The 17,551-nt window shown below is 45.0% G+C and overlaps 1 protein-coding gene across 7 annotated transcripts in view; it reads left to right on the forward strand.

The window, feature by feature from the left end:
• The window catches only part of Rreb1 (ras responsive element binding protein 1), a 125,773-nt gene that overhangs the window by 95,755 nt on the left and 12,467 nt on the right, over positions 1–17,551 (forward strand). For all 7 annotated transcript variants that reach the window (XM_027410372.2, XM_027410370.2, XM_027410371.2 and 4 more), the window contains 2 exons: positions 9,819–10,008; positions 10,731–13,650. In XM_027410372.2, the coding sequence (XP_027266173.1) occupies positions 9,819–10,008; positions 10,731–13,650 (3,110 nt within the window). The remainder of the gene's footprint in view (positions 1–9,818; positions 10,009–10,730; positions 13,651–17,551) is intronic.

The raw sequence follows: 17,551 nt of genomic DNA on the forward strand, positions 1-17,551 counted from the left end.
GTTGCCACACTTTGAAGTGAAAAGTGGTATTAGAGGTACATTTTTACCTTCTCACTATCTTATATTTAGTAATTGAAATCTGTCTGTGTTTGTGTTCAGTCCTAGCCCCTCTTAATGAAAGCAGTCCCATGCCAGGTGCTGACCAGCCCACAGAGCAGGTTAAAGACAAGCCAGGAGGCGGTGAGGCCTTCCCCAAGAGTGGGTGGGCTGTGGAGCTGGATAGTCACCATGTTGATGAAGTAACTGCCAAAAGGAAATTTGGCCCAAGTTATTGTATAATCTTAGGTGGCTTCTTGATTAAAGGGAATTGGGTAATAAGTAATTTTTACATTATTTTAGTTAAAATATATCCAACAAATGACTGGAGTCCTCATTGTGACAATGCAAGGCATTTGACCAATCTTGAAAAACAGGGATGTTTGAAGTGGGACCTGGAGGCTGATCAGAAGGAAGGGGGTGGGGAGAGTAGGCAAGTTCAGGGCCAAGAAAGACACAGTGCTTTCTAAGAGCTTTGGATCTGACATTGGATGTTGTGGCACTCCTTTCATTCCTTCCAGGTTATGGCCATCATTATGGTCATATTATTGATCTTGGGGTAATTGAAAGTTTAAGGCAGTACCCTCAGATCAGTCAGGAAATAGAAAGTGGGAAGCTAGAGGGGTCTTTGGCAAGCATCCAAGGCTCTGAGGGAATTTAAGCACTACCCTGGCCAGAGCAAGCTGTAGGCCAGCAGCCCCTTGCTATGCATCCTGGCTATGGGGCCGCCTGGTGAGACAGACCAGTACATGCTTGTCTTTGTTTCTTGATAGAAGGCCTCACAAGCAATACTGGATCTTAAGAACAAGTATCTTTACTCTAGTGACTTTGTATCTTCACTGCACACCTACCACCTCCAGAGACACCCTGAGACTCTTGGTGTGTCGTTGGCCCAGTATTTTCAACATGCTAAACACAGGGGTGAAGTTCGGTAAATAGAGTCTTAGAGTCTTTTATTAAGACTCCAGCCATCCAAGTATCAGCCAAGTGAGGACAGATACCTGTCAGGGTATGATACTCCCCTGGCCTTGCAGTTAGAGGCTCCTTAGTTGTTTTACCTTTCATAGCCTCCTCACCACCCAAGAGCAGAGCAAAGACCAGGTTCACCTGGCCTCAGAGCTTTTTCCTTCTGTGTCCTCTGAGCCCTTAGGCTACTTCCTGCTTTATGTCATGCTAGCTTCATTGAACAGGCCTAGCTGGGTGCTGGTCTGCAGGAGACAGCCTGAATATGGCAAGGGAAGGTAACCCAGCCAGGGGTCTGTTACAGGCCATCATCGCTCTTTACAACAACTGGGAGAGATTACTGCAGCTGTGGATGTCAGTTCTGTGCCCCAGGATGGGCCAGGGGGGGTGGGCTGAGGGAAGAGGAATGTCTGGGTGGGGTGGGATTGTTTGCGCTTATTCCTTTTGGCCTCTGGAGACAGAACAGGAAAAATGAAGCATGAAATCCTTTTTTAAAAGGAATGCCAGTCTCCATCAAAACTCTTTAATGAGCAAGGAATTGGATGTCTCAGGGAATCGGACTTGCCGAGTGTCACCCTCCCAGCAGGTATTTCTTAGGGGTTCTGCTCACTGCTGGGAGTGGGGAGTTATCTATCAGTGGTCAGGAAAAGTGTCCAGGCATTGAGGATGTGACATGAGTCAAGAAGGAGCTGGGACATCTGCAAATGACTGTCCTCTAAGCAAATGGGGTTGCAGTCAGTGTGGTCCCAGTCTGCTGGCTGGCACCTCTGTGACCTCAGGCAAGTAAAGGCTCAGTTTCTCTATCTGGGAAATAGATAGGATGGTTTGTGAGGATGAAGGAGAATGATCTAGGCCTGGAACTGTAACAAATATTAAATTTTTTGTTCTCCTTAGAACGTGTTGTTTCTTAAAGGTTTTTTATTTATTTTGTGTGTGTACGTTTTTGTGTGGCAATGTCCTTTCATATGTGTAAAAATGGGTATCACATCCAGCTTTTATGGGGTGCTTGGTGAGGTGGGGTGTTCTCTTGTCTGAGCTGTCTCCCCAGCCTGCATGTGTTCTTTTTAGTATTTTAAGCCTTCCAGCGTAACAGTTAACGATTCGGTGTGGTCTTTCTTAACTGTCCCATCCCAGTGACACAGAGGAGTCAAAATTTCAGGGCTTCTTCTCTCAAGTACTGTGGACTTGACAGAGCATAAAAGCATTTGTCCTTTGCTTTTTGTTGTCATAAAAAGCCATTTTTTTCTATTTTTGCTTTTGTAAACACCGAGCAGCTACTTAAATGGGGTTTGAGTCCTGCCTTCTGGGAGTATTATAACCATTATAGACTATCAAATAGGCAAATTTAGAAGCTTGAAGGACATTGATGCCTACAAATAAGAGAGGCCTACATCATTTTTTGTAGCATGTTGGGGAAACCTGAAATTGGTTAAATGGTTAATTTAAAAATTTGCCACTGTAGTCTTTTGACATTATCTTTTTGACAGTAAATTCTTCTAAAGTATATATATATATATATATATATATATATATATATATATATATATATATACTTAAGAGGAGGGATGTGTCCGTCTATCCCTCTGCTACCCCAAGTTCCTTTTATGTTTTTGAGTCAGTATCTCTCTGTGTAACCCTAACTGTCCTGGAACTTGCTATGTAGACCAAACTCGCCTGGAACTTACAGAGATCCACCAGCCACTGCCTCAGGAGTGCTGGGGTTAACAGTGTGGGCTACCACACCCTACTTAATTCTTTTTTTCAGGATTTATTTTCTTTTTTAATGTGTATACACATGAATGTGAGTAGGCAGAAGTCAAGGGTGTTGGCTCCCTGGGGCTGGTCTTATAGGTGGTTGTGGGCTGCCTGGCATGGGTGCTAGGAACCAAACTGGATTCCTCTAAGAACATCACCACCTCTTGACCACTGAGACATATCTGCAGCCTTTCCTGTATTTGGAAGGAGGCATTGTTTTTTGTTGTTTGTTTTGGGTGTTACTGTTCTGTTCTAAGACAGGATCTTGCTCTATAGTCCAGACTGAGTGCTACTGTTACAGGCAGGCAGACTAACAGCCCAGGAGGTGTACTTGCTGGGACTATGAAAGAGTGGAGAGGGAAGGAGACCAAGAGTGGCTAACCTCTTCAGGTTAGGTGTCAACTTTTCTGCTGACTTCAGGATTTCCATCTTGCTCTAGAACATTAAGGTCACCATATGAATAAAATATTACTGTAGCAGATACTGGAAGAGATACATCCTGAAATCACTCAGCTATAACGTTTCACAAAGAAAAGACACCTGGTCCATTTATTTTTTCAAACTGTTTTGGGCTGGATGGTTTAGAACCTGTATGGATATGTACACCATAATAACATCACACTATTCCACTACATTTTTCCTTAGCCTCACTGTTTTGTTTTTGTTTTTGTTTTAAAGTAAATGAAAGAAGGATGCCTTCTTCCCCTTTTTATGGGGATGCTTTCCATCAAAGGAATAGATAGCTCAGTTCCCTTCCTAATTAGGCACGTGGCATACAACAGTTAGCAATTTCATTTGAGACGGCTTGGCTTCCAACTTGATATGTAGCTGGAGCTGGCCTTGAACTCCTGATCCTCCTTCCTTCACCTCCCAAGTGCTCACCACACTCAATTTCAATGCTTTTTAAATCTTTACTTGAACTTTTCCTTTAAGACTGAGTGGGTTTGAGTATGAACAACATTGCTTGTCTCATTACGGTCTCTTAAGAAGTGAAAGAACAAAAACCTCAGCTCAGAGTGTTCCCTTGACCTGGTGGAGTTGGCTGGCCCACTCCTTGCCGTGGTGATTTGAGCAGGTTGAGTGCTAGCTGGCCGGGTTGGGTCCTCCATAGCTTGATGGCCTGAGGTTGGAGTAGATACGAGTCACTGTGGAGCCAAGTACAATTGCAATGAAATCTTCCCAACCTGGCAAAAGTCACAGCTGGAGTGTGACGGCCTTCTGCTTGCTGATATGTGAAAGAGGGATATGGATATAGAGGTTCAGAACTTTTTCCCCTATGACTGGGGATTGGTCCCAGGACTAACATTTGGTAAGCAACTGCCCTACATTCAGCTATGCTCCAGGCCGACAGAATCAATTCTGTGACAGTAATGACAGTGCCTCCCCATGTCTTTGACAACTGAAAAACACATCTCTATGCCCATACTGTGGGTCTCTGTGGTCATAGTTTTCCAGCAACAACCCTGTTGTACCTCTACAACTTCACATACCGACAGGTACAATCAAAACTTATCAATTATCCTGGCCTGCTGCTGGGAGGAGTTTCCAGTCCTTAGGACCCCCACCTTCAGACCTTCCTATCTGTGCTTCACACCTACCCAGAACCCATTGGTGATATTGCAAGTGGTACTAAGGGAGGCTGGGAGAGAAGAGATAAGCGTCAGGCATCTCTCTTCTCTGTTGTTCCAACACCACAGCTCTCCCCTCCTCCCACCATCAAGAACTACTATTGGAGTCCCACCCCTCCTCCCCGTTGAGGTAGAACCCCAGATTCAGTGACTGGGAAAAATGTTGGACTCTGTCCTAACATGCCAAATTCAAATTCTCATCTTCTTAGCTATACTGGCTGATGCAGTGCTAATCCGGGTGCTTTCTAAGTGAGTCAGTACCTGTGTTCTGCCTTGGGGTGCAGAAAGCTCTGTCTGTGAGCACCATGCTCTGACAGTCAATATGTTGAGCATGCCTGTAGAAATGTCAGGCAAATATCTGCTTTTGTATTCACCCCTGTGTTCTATGTGCAATCTCTCCTTAAACTGTCCGATGGCAGTTTTTCCTCTGTGAATCCCCCCTCCCCTCAGGGAGTAACCTATTTCAATATGATTTAGAAAAGATGGTTTTGTTTTTTTAAGGAAGTATAAGTTCTTATAGTTTCTTTGAGTTAAAAAAAAAAATCCACTTTCCCCCAAATACATCTATTTTACTGACAGCAAAGTTGGTTTCCATTTGGAAAAGCTGCCCTCTGTTTCCAACATAGGGCCTTTTCCTTTGCCAGAAAATCAAAAACAGCCAGTCTGGTATATAAAAGTTCTGTCTGGCACGTCGTCAGGGTCTGTTGCAAAATGAAATTCTCCTATAGTTCTCCCTTCACTGTGACTCTTGAGTGTGTTTCTGTCTCTTCTAAATATTTTGCAATCATTGTCTTTATGGGTTCCTGGCAGGGCTGAGATACTGCACAAACCCAGGTTGAGGACAACAGAGTCCTAGAGACCACCCAGCAAATGGCTGTAGCCTTAATGAAGAGTGAGTGATAAACCCAAGCTAGGTTTGTCAATGGCCTGAGAATAACACCAGCTGCAGGCTCTGCCTGCTGCCACAGGCTCCCCAGATTTACAGTGACCTCCCTTGTCCTTCAAGCACTTAGAAACAAGGTTGCAAAGCCATGCTTCACAGTCTGGGGAGGGCTGTTAAACCCTTGTCTCTGATAAAGGCCCTCCTGTTCTAGGTGATGGTTTTCCTCCCCTACTTTATTTAAAGTCTATCAACAGGTGCAAAGTGGGACAAGATTTTCTGAGAGTTCCCCATTCACCCAGCCTCACAATACATTTATGGTTCCAAAGCAGATGTGGCTTTTTGGTTTGGCTTGGTTTAAGTAAGGGGATGTGTTTTGTTTCAGGGGTTATGTGGGGGATTTGGTTATTTGCTTTTTTGTTGTTGGTTTTTTTTCTTCCATTTCAAGCAGCTTGCTTGTGACATACTCTAAATTAGTGGTTCTAAACCATCCTAACGCTGAGACCCTTTAATACAGTATCTCATGTTGTAGTGACCACCAAACATAAGATTATTTCATTGCTACTTCATTACTGTAATTTTGCAACTATTATGAATCATAATGTAAATATTTGATATGCAACCCCAAGGGGGTTGAGACCCACAACCACTCTAAGCCTTTTCAGAAGGGAAGTGAAGGTGCCTAATGTCTTAGCTACTTGGTGTTGCAGGGATCCTTTAAAAAACAAAATCCAGTCGGGTAGTGGTGGCACAGGTGGATCTCTGTGAGTTCCTGGCCAGCCTGGTCTACCTCATGAATTCCAGGACAGTTGAGTCTACACAGAAAACCCCATCTTGACGTGGGTAGGGGAATCCAATACTTGGGATACAAAAGAGGCAGATCCCTGAGAGTTTGAGACTTGCCTGGTCTACATAGAAACTTTTAGCCCACCCTGGACTACACACTTGAGAGTCTTAAGAAGGAAGAATTTCAATATGTGAAATAGGGGTGCTTAGGCTGAATTCCTGTGAAAGTGCAAGTGTGAAAAGTAGATCTTAGACTTGATTGGATGGTTCCAAGCATGCATGTTGGAGAGAATGTTCTCTTCTCAGCTGTGGCCCCAGGGCAAGCAGGCAGGGCCTAAGGAAGTAGATGTGTAGAATAGAGGGTGGGCCAGAGAAAGCACTTATTTTTCCATATGAAACTTTCTCCAAATTAAACCTGCATGCCTGCGCATGTGTTTGCACGTGCATATACACTGGAGCTTTGCTATTAGAGGAGCTAGTTCCTTGCTACCTCTTGATCACATTTCCACCAACTAAAATCAATACATAAACTTTATGTTTCCATTTAAAGCCTGTGTGTCAAATATGTGTTATTGACTCGTTAACATTGAACTCAACAACCAATACCACTGTTACCTGTGCCTGAATGAAGCTTCCCCAATGCCCGTACTCTTCTGTAAGGCCCATCACAGCTTCCTATGCTTAAGACACTAGACAATGCTTCAGAACCACATCTAGGAACCCTTATTTACCAAAATCACCAACAGAAAGCATCAGAACACAAGAAACATGGCACGAAATATTAGAAAGGACATTCACCTATTATTTTAAGAGTGGAACAAGAAGGCCACATGTGATTTCCTCCTATCTCAGCAGGGAATATTTATTATGCAAATTCAAATTTGTCATTGCTTTGTACATATTTGTGAATGAACACAAAAGCTTCACAGGTATCAATTTGGGATTTAATTTCATACGTAAATTTAAAAGTGCAGAACTCCTAAGTAATGAGGATCAATTTTTGGTATTATCACTTATTTATATTTATATGTTACATCTCAAACACAATATTAACGTGTGTATAAATTATTTTTGAGACCCTTTTTACCTGTTAACAAGCCCTTTTGCTAAGTATAAGCCTGCTGGCTTCAAACTAGACAAGTGCTGAGAATAAGTGCTAACCACTCTTACTAACTGTATCTACTGTAATTATGATAAAATGAGCCTAGATATATGTTGTAGGATCTTAGTATCTCAGATAGTGCCCTGCACTAGTAATTATTAATTTAAAATTTTACATATACTATAGAAAATGTAGTAAATTACCGTAAGAAGAATGAGTTAATGAGTTTCTGAATATTGCAAGTGGAGATGCCACAGGAGGTACCAGTGACAGGTGTCCTATTATGCTACCTTCCTTTTTTTTTTTTTTTTTTCACCTTTCAGGAAAGGCACAATGTAGCCCTTGAACTAGCTCTGCTTCATAGAGACCAACACAGTGTCATAGGCTTGAGCCAGCAGCTTGATGCGGTGGATGGAGCAGTCTGAGCAATGGACTTAGTACTTCTTTCTGTTCCCTGTGCCCTCTCCACCCCTTGCAGAAGCTCTCATAGTCTCCCGAGTCAGAAAAGCATGAAAATGAGCCTTTTCACATAACAGGTGCCCTGCCCCACACTCAGCAGCTGCTGGAGGTCATCACTCTTTAGATTTGAAGTGGTAAAACCTCACCTCATTCTTACTAGTTTTTTGAGGTAAAGTAGTTCCCCTTCTTATGCACATGTTAAGAGGCATTTAAAGCATATGCAAAAATTTAACAGCAATTTCATAACAACAAATGTGGTCAGAGGTCAGTTTGCCTAATTCTGATATTGCTCTCATCTTTTTAACCAGAGTAGCGTGAGGAGCTGGGCTGGTAACAAGTTCAGTTGACTTGAACCTAGAAGGCCTAAAAGCTGGAGTCCTGTTTCCAGCCGGTTTTCCTCAGCCTCTGAGGTCAGCATCTCAGAACTAGAACCTGTTTCAGCCGAAAGTAGAACCTGGCCTAAAGTGCCAGTGTCTGTGCTGCTGTCCTACTAAGTGTCCCCTAACCTGTGACTTAGCCCTCTTTGTATTCTGGCAAGGGATGTATCTTGAACAAGTCTCCCCCAGACATGTCCCCTTCTCAAGGTGGAAGCCACACCAGTGGAACCCATGGCCAAAGCATTTCCAGTGATCACATGTGCTGTGGGCTGTCTGTGTCCAACACTTCCGTGACCACAGCTATTGGAAGCTCAGTAGAGTCCCCTCAAAAAGAGCATTGTGTTTCCAGTGGCTGATGGGAATATGTTATTCTAAATCTTGTTTAGGGGATGCTCCCAGATTACCAAGGGAGAGGCAAGAGGTGGGTGTCTGACAAGGCTACATTCTGCTGCAGCTGCTCCAGAGTGATAAGCAGGGCTGCACAGACTCTTCTTCAGCAGCATGAGCTCAGTGGCAACATGGGTGATTTCCTTGTCTTTCTAGAAAAGAATGAATAACAAAAAAAGTTTCCATTGACAAGTATGTAGTGTGAGTGGGAGCGAGTTGCTTTGTCTCTGTAAACAGTGCTAACAAGACCCCCCCCCCAGAGGGTTTATAAGAGTGAGATGTGATTCTACAAATGGAACTTTCTGCCACCATGCAGATGTGCACATCTGCCCTGCCCCCACCAATGAGATCTATGTGAATTGATGAGTTTCCATTTACCACATGGTCACATGACTGTAGTGAGTACAGACTGGGGGATGTTTATAATATCATTATTGTAGCACCTGAAATTTCACTCAGTGAAGATCTAGAGATCGTTGGTACCCATGATCCTGTTGGCCTCCTGCCCACTTCCCAAGCAAGACTTTTGCATTTATTATGAGCTCAGTATATGGTTATTTTTCAGATAGTAGTGGTAGTACTACCAATATATTTATTTTATCTCTGTTAAATGCTAGGAGTGCTGTGTGATTTCACCAATGCCATGTAGACATATGGTATTTGTTTTGAAAAGGGGGTTGGCCTTTGTGTCTCTTTAAGTGTCCATGTACCAACATGCCCAGAAGCATAGGCTTTTTTGTTTTGTTGATTGGGGGGGGGGGGCAATGTCTCACTTTGGTGACTTCAGGATCCCAACTTTTGTGCACAGACTTTGGATAATGGTATCATACATACATCTTGTACCACCTGCAAAGATTTGGTAGCCAGAGTTATTAGAATATATCTTTTGGGGTTTTGTTGTTGTTGTTGTTGTTGTTGTTTTTAAAGATTAAATATTTATTATGTATACAACATTCTGCTTCCATGTATATCTGCACAACACAAGAGGGCACCAGATCTCATAACGATGGTTGTGAGCCACCATGTGGTTGCTGGGAATTGATCTCAGGACCTCTGGAAAAGCAGTCGGTGCTCTTAACCTCTGAGCCATCTCTCCAGCCCCGTTGTTGTTCTGAGACAGGGTTTCTCTGTGTAGCTTTGTAACCTATCCTGGAACTTGCTCTGTAGACCAGGATGGCCTCTTTGCCTCCTGAGTGTTGGGATTAAAGGCATGTGCCACCACCCCCCAGGGGAGGGAGGGAGGGAGGGAGGGAGGAAAAGAGAGAGAGAGAGAGAGAGAGAGAGAGAGAGAGAGAGAGAGAGAGAGAGAGAGTTAACCACCAGCAATTATGCTTTATTTTATTTTATTCAACTAAAATGAAGAGAGAAAGCATATGATAAAACTAACAGGCCAATGGAGACTTTGACTGAGCTGCTTCCTCATGGTTGTCACTCCTTCCTCCTAGATGTGATATTTGCTGTGTAACCTTCCGCACTCATCGGGGGCTACTGCGCCACAATGCACTCGTCCACAAGCAGCTTCCCAGAGATGCCATGGGAAGACCTTTCATCCAGAACAACCCTTCAATTCCTGCTGGCTTCCATGATTTAGGGTTTACTGATTTCTCCTGTAGGAAGTTTCCTCGGATTTCTCAGGTATGCTGATGGACCCACTGTACCTACAGCTACCTCTACAGTCTGCAGCTGTGTGGGGTAGGGTAGCAGTGTTTTCTGTAATGTCCTTTCTCTCACTAAAGTCCAGGATGGCCCATTCTGTCCTCTTTGGGGTTCTTGGGCTTACAACAGGGCTCTGATAGGGGTAGTGAATTTGCAACTTTAAACCTCAAAGCCTGAAAAATGGGCAGAAGGCACCAATGAGCTAGATCCACATAAAAACTCACAGAAAATACAACCTAAGATAAAAGATCATCAATCCCTCTCATCCCAATAAACGTAAGGAGGACAGACTGGCCAGCGTGGATTTTAGTGAGATAAAGGATATTAGAGAAAAAAAAATGAAACATTATACACACACACACACACACACACACACACACACACACACACACACACACACCATTGCAATTGGACTTGCTATCTACAGAGTTCACACTTTGTGAACTGTGCAGTTGAGTGACAATTCTGTGTCGGACTGCTTCCATAGCTGTCCATGGCCACATGTGGTCCACAGGCCAGACTTCTGCTCACTGTCCATCATTTACCTACTTCAGTCTCAGAGTCACACTCAGAAAGGTTGGCTCTCTGTATTAATGGAAAGGGCTGCTGTTATACAACAGACACTTCTCATATCTCCCTTTGGGATCATTTTTTAAATCCTCACCTTTTCTCCCTTGCTTTTGCTGGTGGGTTTCACTTAGGCCTGGTGTGAAACAAACCTACGAAGGTGCATCAGCGAGCAGCACCGGTTCGTGTGTGACACCTGCGACAAGGCATTCCCCATGCTGTCTTCACTCATCCTGCACAGGCAGACCCACATCCCTGCTGATCAGGGCCGGGATAAGCTCCAGACCAAGACCCTGGCTGGCGATACCCAGGACCAAAAGGTCTTCCTGACCTTTCTGGGCCTGCAGCACACCAAAGACATCAGGCCTGCACCTCCTGAGGAGTCCCTGCTAGACGACAACCAAGCAATACAGCTCCAAACACTCAAGTGTCAGCTACCTCAGGACCCTGGATGCACCAATGTACTGAGTCTGTCTCCTTTTGAAGCTGCTTCTTTAGGTGGTTCTCTAACGGTCCTCCCAGCTACCAAGGAGGGCTTGAAACATCTGTCCCTGCAGCCCTTCCAAAAGGGCTTCATCATCCAGCCGGACAGTAGTATTGTGGTTAAGCCTATTTCAGGAGAGTCAGCCATTGAGCTAGCAGATATCCAACAGATTCTAAAGATGGCAGCTTCAGCTCCTCCACAAATCAGTCTTCCGCCACTTTCCAAGGCTCCTGCCACCCCTCTTCAGGCAATTTTCAAACACATGCCTCCTTTGAAGCCAAAGCCTTTGGTCGCACCCCGGACAGTGGTAGCCACATCTACACCCCCACCTCTCATCAATGCACAGCAGGCATCCCCAGGTTGTATCAGCCCTAGCCTTCCTCCTCAATCCCTGAAGTTCCTTAAGGGGTCAGTTGAGGCTGCCTCCAACATTCATCTGCTCCAATCCAAGTCTGGGGTCCAGCCAAACACCACCACACAGCTCTTCCTACAGCAGCCTGGAGTGGAGTTGCCAGGCCAGCCTGAGATGAAGACACAGCTAGAACAGGATAGCATCATTGAGGCCCTGCTGCCCCTAAACATGGAGGCAAAGATCAAGCAGGAGATAACAGAGGGTGACCTCAAGGCCATCATGACAGGCCCCAGTGGCAAAAAGACCCCCGCCATGCGCAAGGTTCTCTACCCCTGCCGCTTTTGTAACCAGGTGTTTGCTTTCTCTGGAGTTCTACGTGCCCATGTTCGCTCCCACCTGGGCATCTCACCCTACCAATGCAACATCTGCGACTATATTGCTGCAGACAAAGCCGCTCTTATCCGCCACCTTCGCACACACAGTGGGGAAAGGCCCTATATCTGCAAGATCTGCCACTACCCATTCACAGTCAAAGCCAACTGTGAGCGGCACCTGCGCAAGAAACACCTCAAGGCCACCCGAAAGGATATTGAAAAGAACATAGAATACGTGAGCAGCAGCGCGGCAGAGCTGGTGGATGCCTTCTGCTCCCCAGAGACGGTGTGCAGGCTGTGTGGTGAGGATCTGAAGCACTACCGTGCACTGCGCATTCACATGCGAACACACTGCAACCGAGGCCTGGGTGGCTGCCACAAAGGCCGCAAACCTTTTGAGTGCAAGGAATGCAACGCCACCTTTGCAGCCAAGCGCAACTGTGTCCATCACATCCTCAAGCAGCACCTGCACGTGCCCGAGCGTGACATTGAGAGCTATGTGCTTGCCACAGATGGTGGCCTTGGCCCCACAGACACACCCACAGAGACCTCTGCCAGAGGAGAAGAGGGGAGCTGCATTGCTTTTGGTGAATGCAAACCCCTCGCCACTTTCCTGGAGCCCCAAAATGGCTTTCTTCACACAAGCCCCAACCAGCCCTTGCCTTCCCACATCTCTGTCAAGTTGGAGCCAGCCAGCAGCTTTGCAGTGGACTTCAACGAACCCCTTGACTTTTCACAGAAGGGCCTGGCACTGGTCCAAGTGAAGCAGGAAAATGTGTCCTCCTTGCTGAACTCTTCCTCCTCTGCCCTCTATGACTGCTCCATGGAGCCCATTGACCTGTCCATCCCCAAGAGCATAAAGAAAGGAGACAAGGACACAGTTGTTCCCAGTGACGCCAAGAAACCAGAACCAGAATCTGGGAAAGCTGAGCAGCTCTCTCCCTGTCCACCACCCTGCCCTACCTTGTCAGTGACTGTGGAGCCCAAAGGGAGCCTGGAAAACCCCACAGGCACTATAGTGGCCGTCTCCACCACTGCCAACCTGGAACCCCACACTCAGCCTCTCCAGGGCTCCGTGCAGCTGGCTGTCCCCATCTATTCTTCAGCTCTCATCAGCAGTCCTCCCCTCCTGGGCAACTCTGCCCTCTTGAACAACCCAGCCTTGCTTCGGCCCTTACGGCCAAAGCCTCCCCTTCTCTTGCCAAAGCCCCCCATGACAGAGGAGCTGCCTCCACTGGCTTCCATTGCCCAGATCATCTCGTCTGTGTCCTCAGCCCCTACTCTGCTGAAAACAAAGGTAGCTGACCCTGGGCCGTCGATCACCAGCAGTAACACTGTGGCCACAGACAGCTTAGGAAGCTCTATCCCCAAAGTTATCACCACCCCCACTGACATCACAAGCCCTAAAGAATCCAGTGAACTACCCCCTACAGCCAGCAGCCCAGAGGAAGCCTTGCCTATTGAGCAAGGGCCATCTGGCTCATCCAGGAAGAGGGGTAGGAAAAGGGGAATGAGAAACCGGCCCCTCACCAACAGTGGTGGTGTGGACCTCGACTCCAGTGGAGAATTTGCTAGCATCGAGAAGATGCTGGCCACCACAGATACCAACAAGTTCAGTCCATTTCTGCAGACTGCAGAAGATGACATTCAGGATGATGTGTCTGGAGCCCCTGCAGACCACCATGGGCCCAGTGATGAGGAGCAGGGTAGCCCTGCAGAAGACAGATTGCTGAGAGCAAAGCGGAACTCCTATGCCAACTGCCTGCAGAAGATCAACTGTCCCCACTGTCCCCGGGTCTTCCCTTGGGCCAGCTCCCTCCAGAGGCACATGCTCACACACACTGGTAAGGCCCTCAAGGCTCACCAAGTGGTGAGCCTTGAAAGAAGAGAGTGAGGGGAAGGGATAGGCCTAAAGTCTGGGGCTCTTTTCTTGTGTTCCAGCCACAGGCTGTTACTTTCCATATAATCTGTGCGCTTGGTCTGAGCCACCGAGGGTTACTGGGAAACAAATTGATCAGACACAGGTGACAGTGGTCATAGTTCTCCTCACATCCTTTGCCTGACAAGTGTCAATATATTCTACTAAGTTAAGTATGGAGGCAATTTCAGGGAAGTGGCACTTTGCGTTAAGGTACTGTAGTGGTAATGAGCTTGGTGCTTTGACATGAGAAATTCCTTCCTGGCATCTTCAGGGCCACTTTTTCATTTTGAACATTCTATGGAGTTCTTTGCCTACCATACATGTAAAAGGAAATCCTGCCAAGTGTTACTTGGCCATTTGTTTTCCCTTCTCTGAAGTAGCTGCACCTCCCCCTATATTTTTTTTATTTTATTTTTCTCCTGTTTTGAATATTTATCATAGATGATTGGTAGTGGCAGTGATTTTTAAGTTATATTTATTGTAAAATGTCAACTGCTGAGAGAAACACTGTCATTATAATTTGAATTTCTAAATAACAGAGCTAAATTACCGAAATGATATCCCAGAAATATGTTTCAGATGCCAGTTTGTATAAGGTGAATTTTAGAAGTCTTAAATACAGCATATTTTTTAAATTCTTTTATGATAGGTACCTTGAATATTTCAGTAACCATATACCTCCTGTCATAATTATATATATATTTTAGTATTATCACAGGGTTTGTATCTTTGGTCATTTGGGCTATGTACATTGAGTTGAGGTCCTTAACCCTTTTGGAGTTGACGATTCAAATACTAAGAGATAAGACTGAAAAAGAAAACCAAAATAGTCTTACTAAATGTATAGTATAGAATTGCTAGGTCATCAGCAAAATTTGAATTTTAGGTCAACAAATAATTTTTGTAATATTAGGGGCAGATAAAAGCATTACTTGTTGATTTGAATGATGTTCAAATTTAACTGGACATCTTGTCATTTCGCTTGCAAACTATAGAAACTCAAGGTAGTTAGGCAGTTTATAACAGTGGATATGAGCTGCATTCTCTTCCAGGTAGAAACACTGTAGGTAGGACTAATAGTGCAGCTGTGCCTTTTGAGATGGTCTGGACCTTGTGATTCCCCCAGCCCCTCCCACATTCTCTTCTCAATGACTGAGACCTCTAGGCTTGGTAGACAGACGTAGCACATTTTTCTGCGGATAGCCCATCTCCCAGAAAACTGACAGTCTTCCTGGTTACTGAAGCATCCACACATTTCTTTTCAATTTGTGCCTGCATCTGTAGATACAAGACACATTCCCACTTGCAAGTTCATTTCTTATGATTTCCTGGGTTTTGATTGCCAGAATTTCTGGTTTAGGTGCATCTGAACCTATTCAATCCCAAGGACCTACATGGTAGATGAAAAGAACCAACTCTGAAAAGTTGTTCTCTGACCTCTATACACACACACACACACACACACACACACACAGAGAGAGAGAGAGGAGAGAGAGAGAGAGAGAGAGAGAGAGAGAGAGAGAGAGAGACGGGGTGGGGACTGAGGGAAGGAGGTGGAGGATAAAATTACTTAAATAAATTCCAGCCAACAGCATTGAGCAAAACCCAATTTCAAGTGTAGTTAAGCTTACTGCCTACATCATGAGAGATGCCTCCTTCCTTCCATCCTATCATCTATCCTAGTGTCTATACTTTGTCTCAACACATTTCTCCAGTTTACCCATGACCTACATCGGAGCAATAAGGCCAAATGCTAAATGTTCAAATAGGGGGCCAGCCAGAACAAACATGGCTTTAGCCCTTTACCCTGCTTAGGTTCCAGGAACTGCATCTGAGAAGGAAGCTGTCATCTTTCATGTCCTCTTGTGTGGTTTCTCCATGCTCAGTTTCCTCCCTCCTCCAACTTTCTGCAAGCCTGTGGCTCACCGATCTTTCTCTGAATGTGTTGTACCTCATGAGACAACGATGCACTGTTCCTGCCAGTTCCCATCTCATCCTGTGACTTTAGGCCACAGCAGGACGGAGTGCCAGCAAACAACCAGTCCCTTTGAGCCTCTGCCCTCTCTCTCTCTTCCTCCTTCCCTTTGCTCTGGTTCCTTGTTCCACAGTGACAGATGAGGATGGTGCAATCTCTGAGAATCCCCTCCAGCTGTAACATCTGGGATTCCCTAGCTCACTCACTCACTTTCTCATGGGTACTTTGAGCTCCTTTGCCAGCTCTGGGCTCTCCCTATCACCTCCTACTCATAGCTGATGGTTAACAAGCACTGGAGTTTGAGTTAGGGAGATGTCTTCACAGTGTAGAAAGCAACTGGAACCAGTTGTACTTGGGTGCCTTTTACTGAGGTTTATTTTAATTTATGGTGGTGTATGTGTGTTTATATGTATAACTGTGCATATGTGTGCAGGTAGGTACCTGTGAAGGCTAGAAGAGGGTGTTGGATCCCCTGGAGTCCAAGTTACAGGTGCTTTAGAGCCATCAGATATAGGTGCCAAAAACTGACCCAGGTCTTCAAGAACACTAAACTGTCGCTCCAGTCCAAGTTTTTACTTTACCACTTTTACTTAAGTAGGAGCTTTGACTGCAAAAGAAGAAGAAAAACCCAGAAGAAAGATGTCTTGGCCCTGGGGGTAGAGCTTCTTTTCTGCAGTCTTGTCTCCATCTGAGTTCTAACCTTGATTCTCTTTGGGGAACATTTGCAGCCCATCTGTCCATTTAGGTCTTAACAAACAAGGTCCCGTTGTCCTCAACAAACTCTTGTTCCTCCTGCCTGGCCTTGTTCCCAGTGCCCTTCAGATAATGCCTCTTCCTTTTCTGACTGTTCTGCATGAATGAATATTGGCTGACTGGCTTTAATGTTCACATTGGGGTGGGGGACATACAGGTCCTGGGTGCAAAGGTAATTCCTTATGTTTCCAGCTGTTCTTAGATGCACTCACACTCTCGTGCACACACACACATGCACACAAACACACACACATACACAATGGTCATTTTAAGTCATGAGTCTAGTCCTCTGGTGATTTACAGATCTACTATAAAATACTGAAGAACCTCACCATTTTTGCTTCTCTGCAAGGTGTGCTGCTATTTTAAAGATAAGGGGATTTTTTTCGGTGAACATATGAGCTTTAAATGACTATATTACTTGTCAATTTGAGGCCCTTCCTGTAATTTAAAGTTTGAGTGCCACCAGACTGTCTTTTAACTGTCATGTATCAACATGACTCTTCATCATGGAATACAGCCTGGCTGTCCAAACCACCTGTAAAGGAAAAACATGTGAAAACTAAAAAGTAAATCACTTAAGAGATAGGAACCTACCATTTCCTTTGAAATCAAGATATGAGCATGGTGGAGCCATGTAATACGCTGGGCATCTTACAAACACTTATAACCCCATCCCCGAGAGATGCCATGCCCTCTTTGGTCTCCCATACATGCACAGACACAAATCAAAAACACCAACAAGTCCCAGTACAATAGCTTCTGACCTTTTCCTTTTTTTAAAGTTCTCCCCACCTTTGGTGCTGGTACTTGAACCAGTGCTTCATTGTGCTGCATAGCTCATGCCTGGCCACTAGCCCCGCCCCCTTGATCTTTTACCTCAGTTCTCCCCCATCTGGCCAAACCTAAGGAAGCTGCCATTTTGCTTTTTTACAAATAGCAAAGGGTATTTTTAATTTTAAAATATATCTTAAATATATTTTATTTATAATTTTAAATATATTTTAAACATTATGTTCAATCGTTAATGATAAGCAAAATAGTCACCTGAAAAATACATAGCCAAGATGTTTCTACAGCTGGTCACTTTATGGCC

This window comes from Cricetulus griseus, chromosome 3 (genome assembly GCF_003668045.3).
Source record: "Cricetulus griseus strain 17A/GY chromosome 3, alternate assembly CriGri-PICRH-1.0, whole genome shotgun sequence".
NCBI lineage: Eukaryota > Metazoa > Chordata > Mammalia > Rodentia > Cricetidae > Cricetulus > Cricetulus griseus.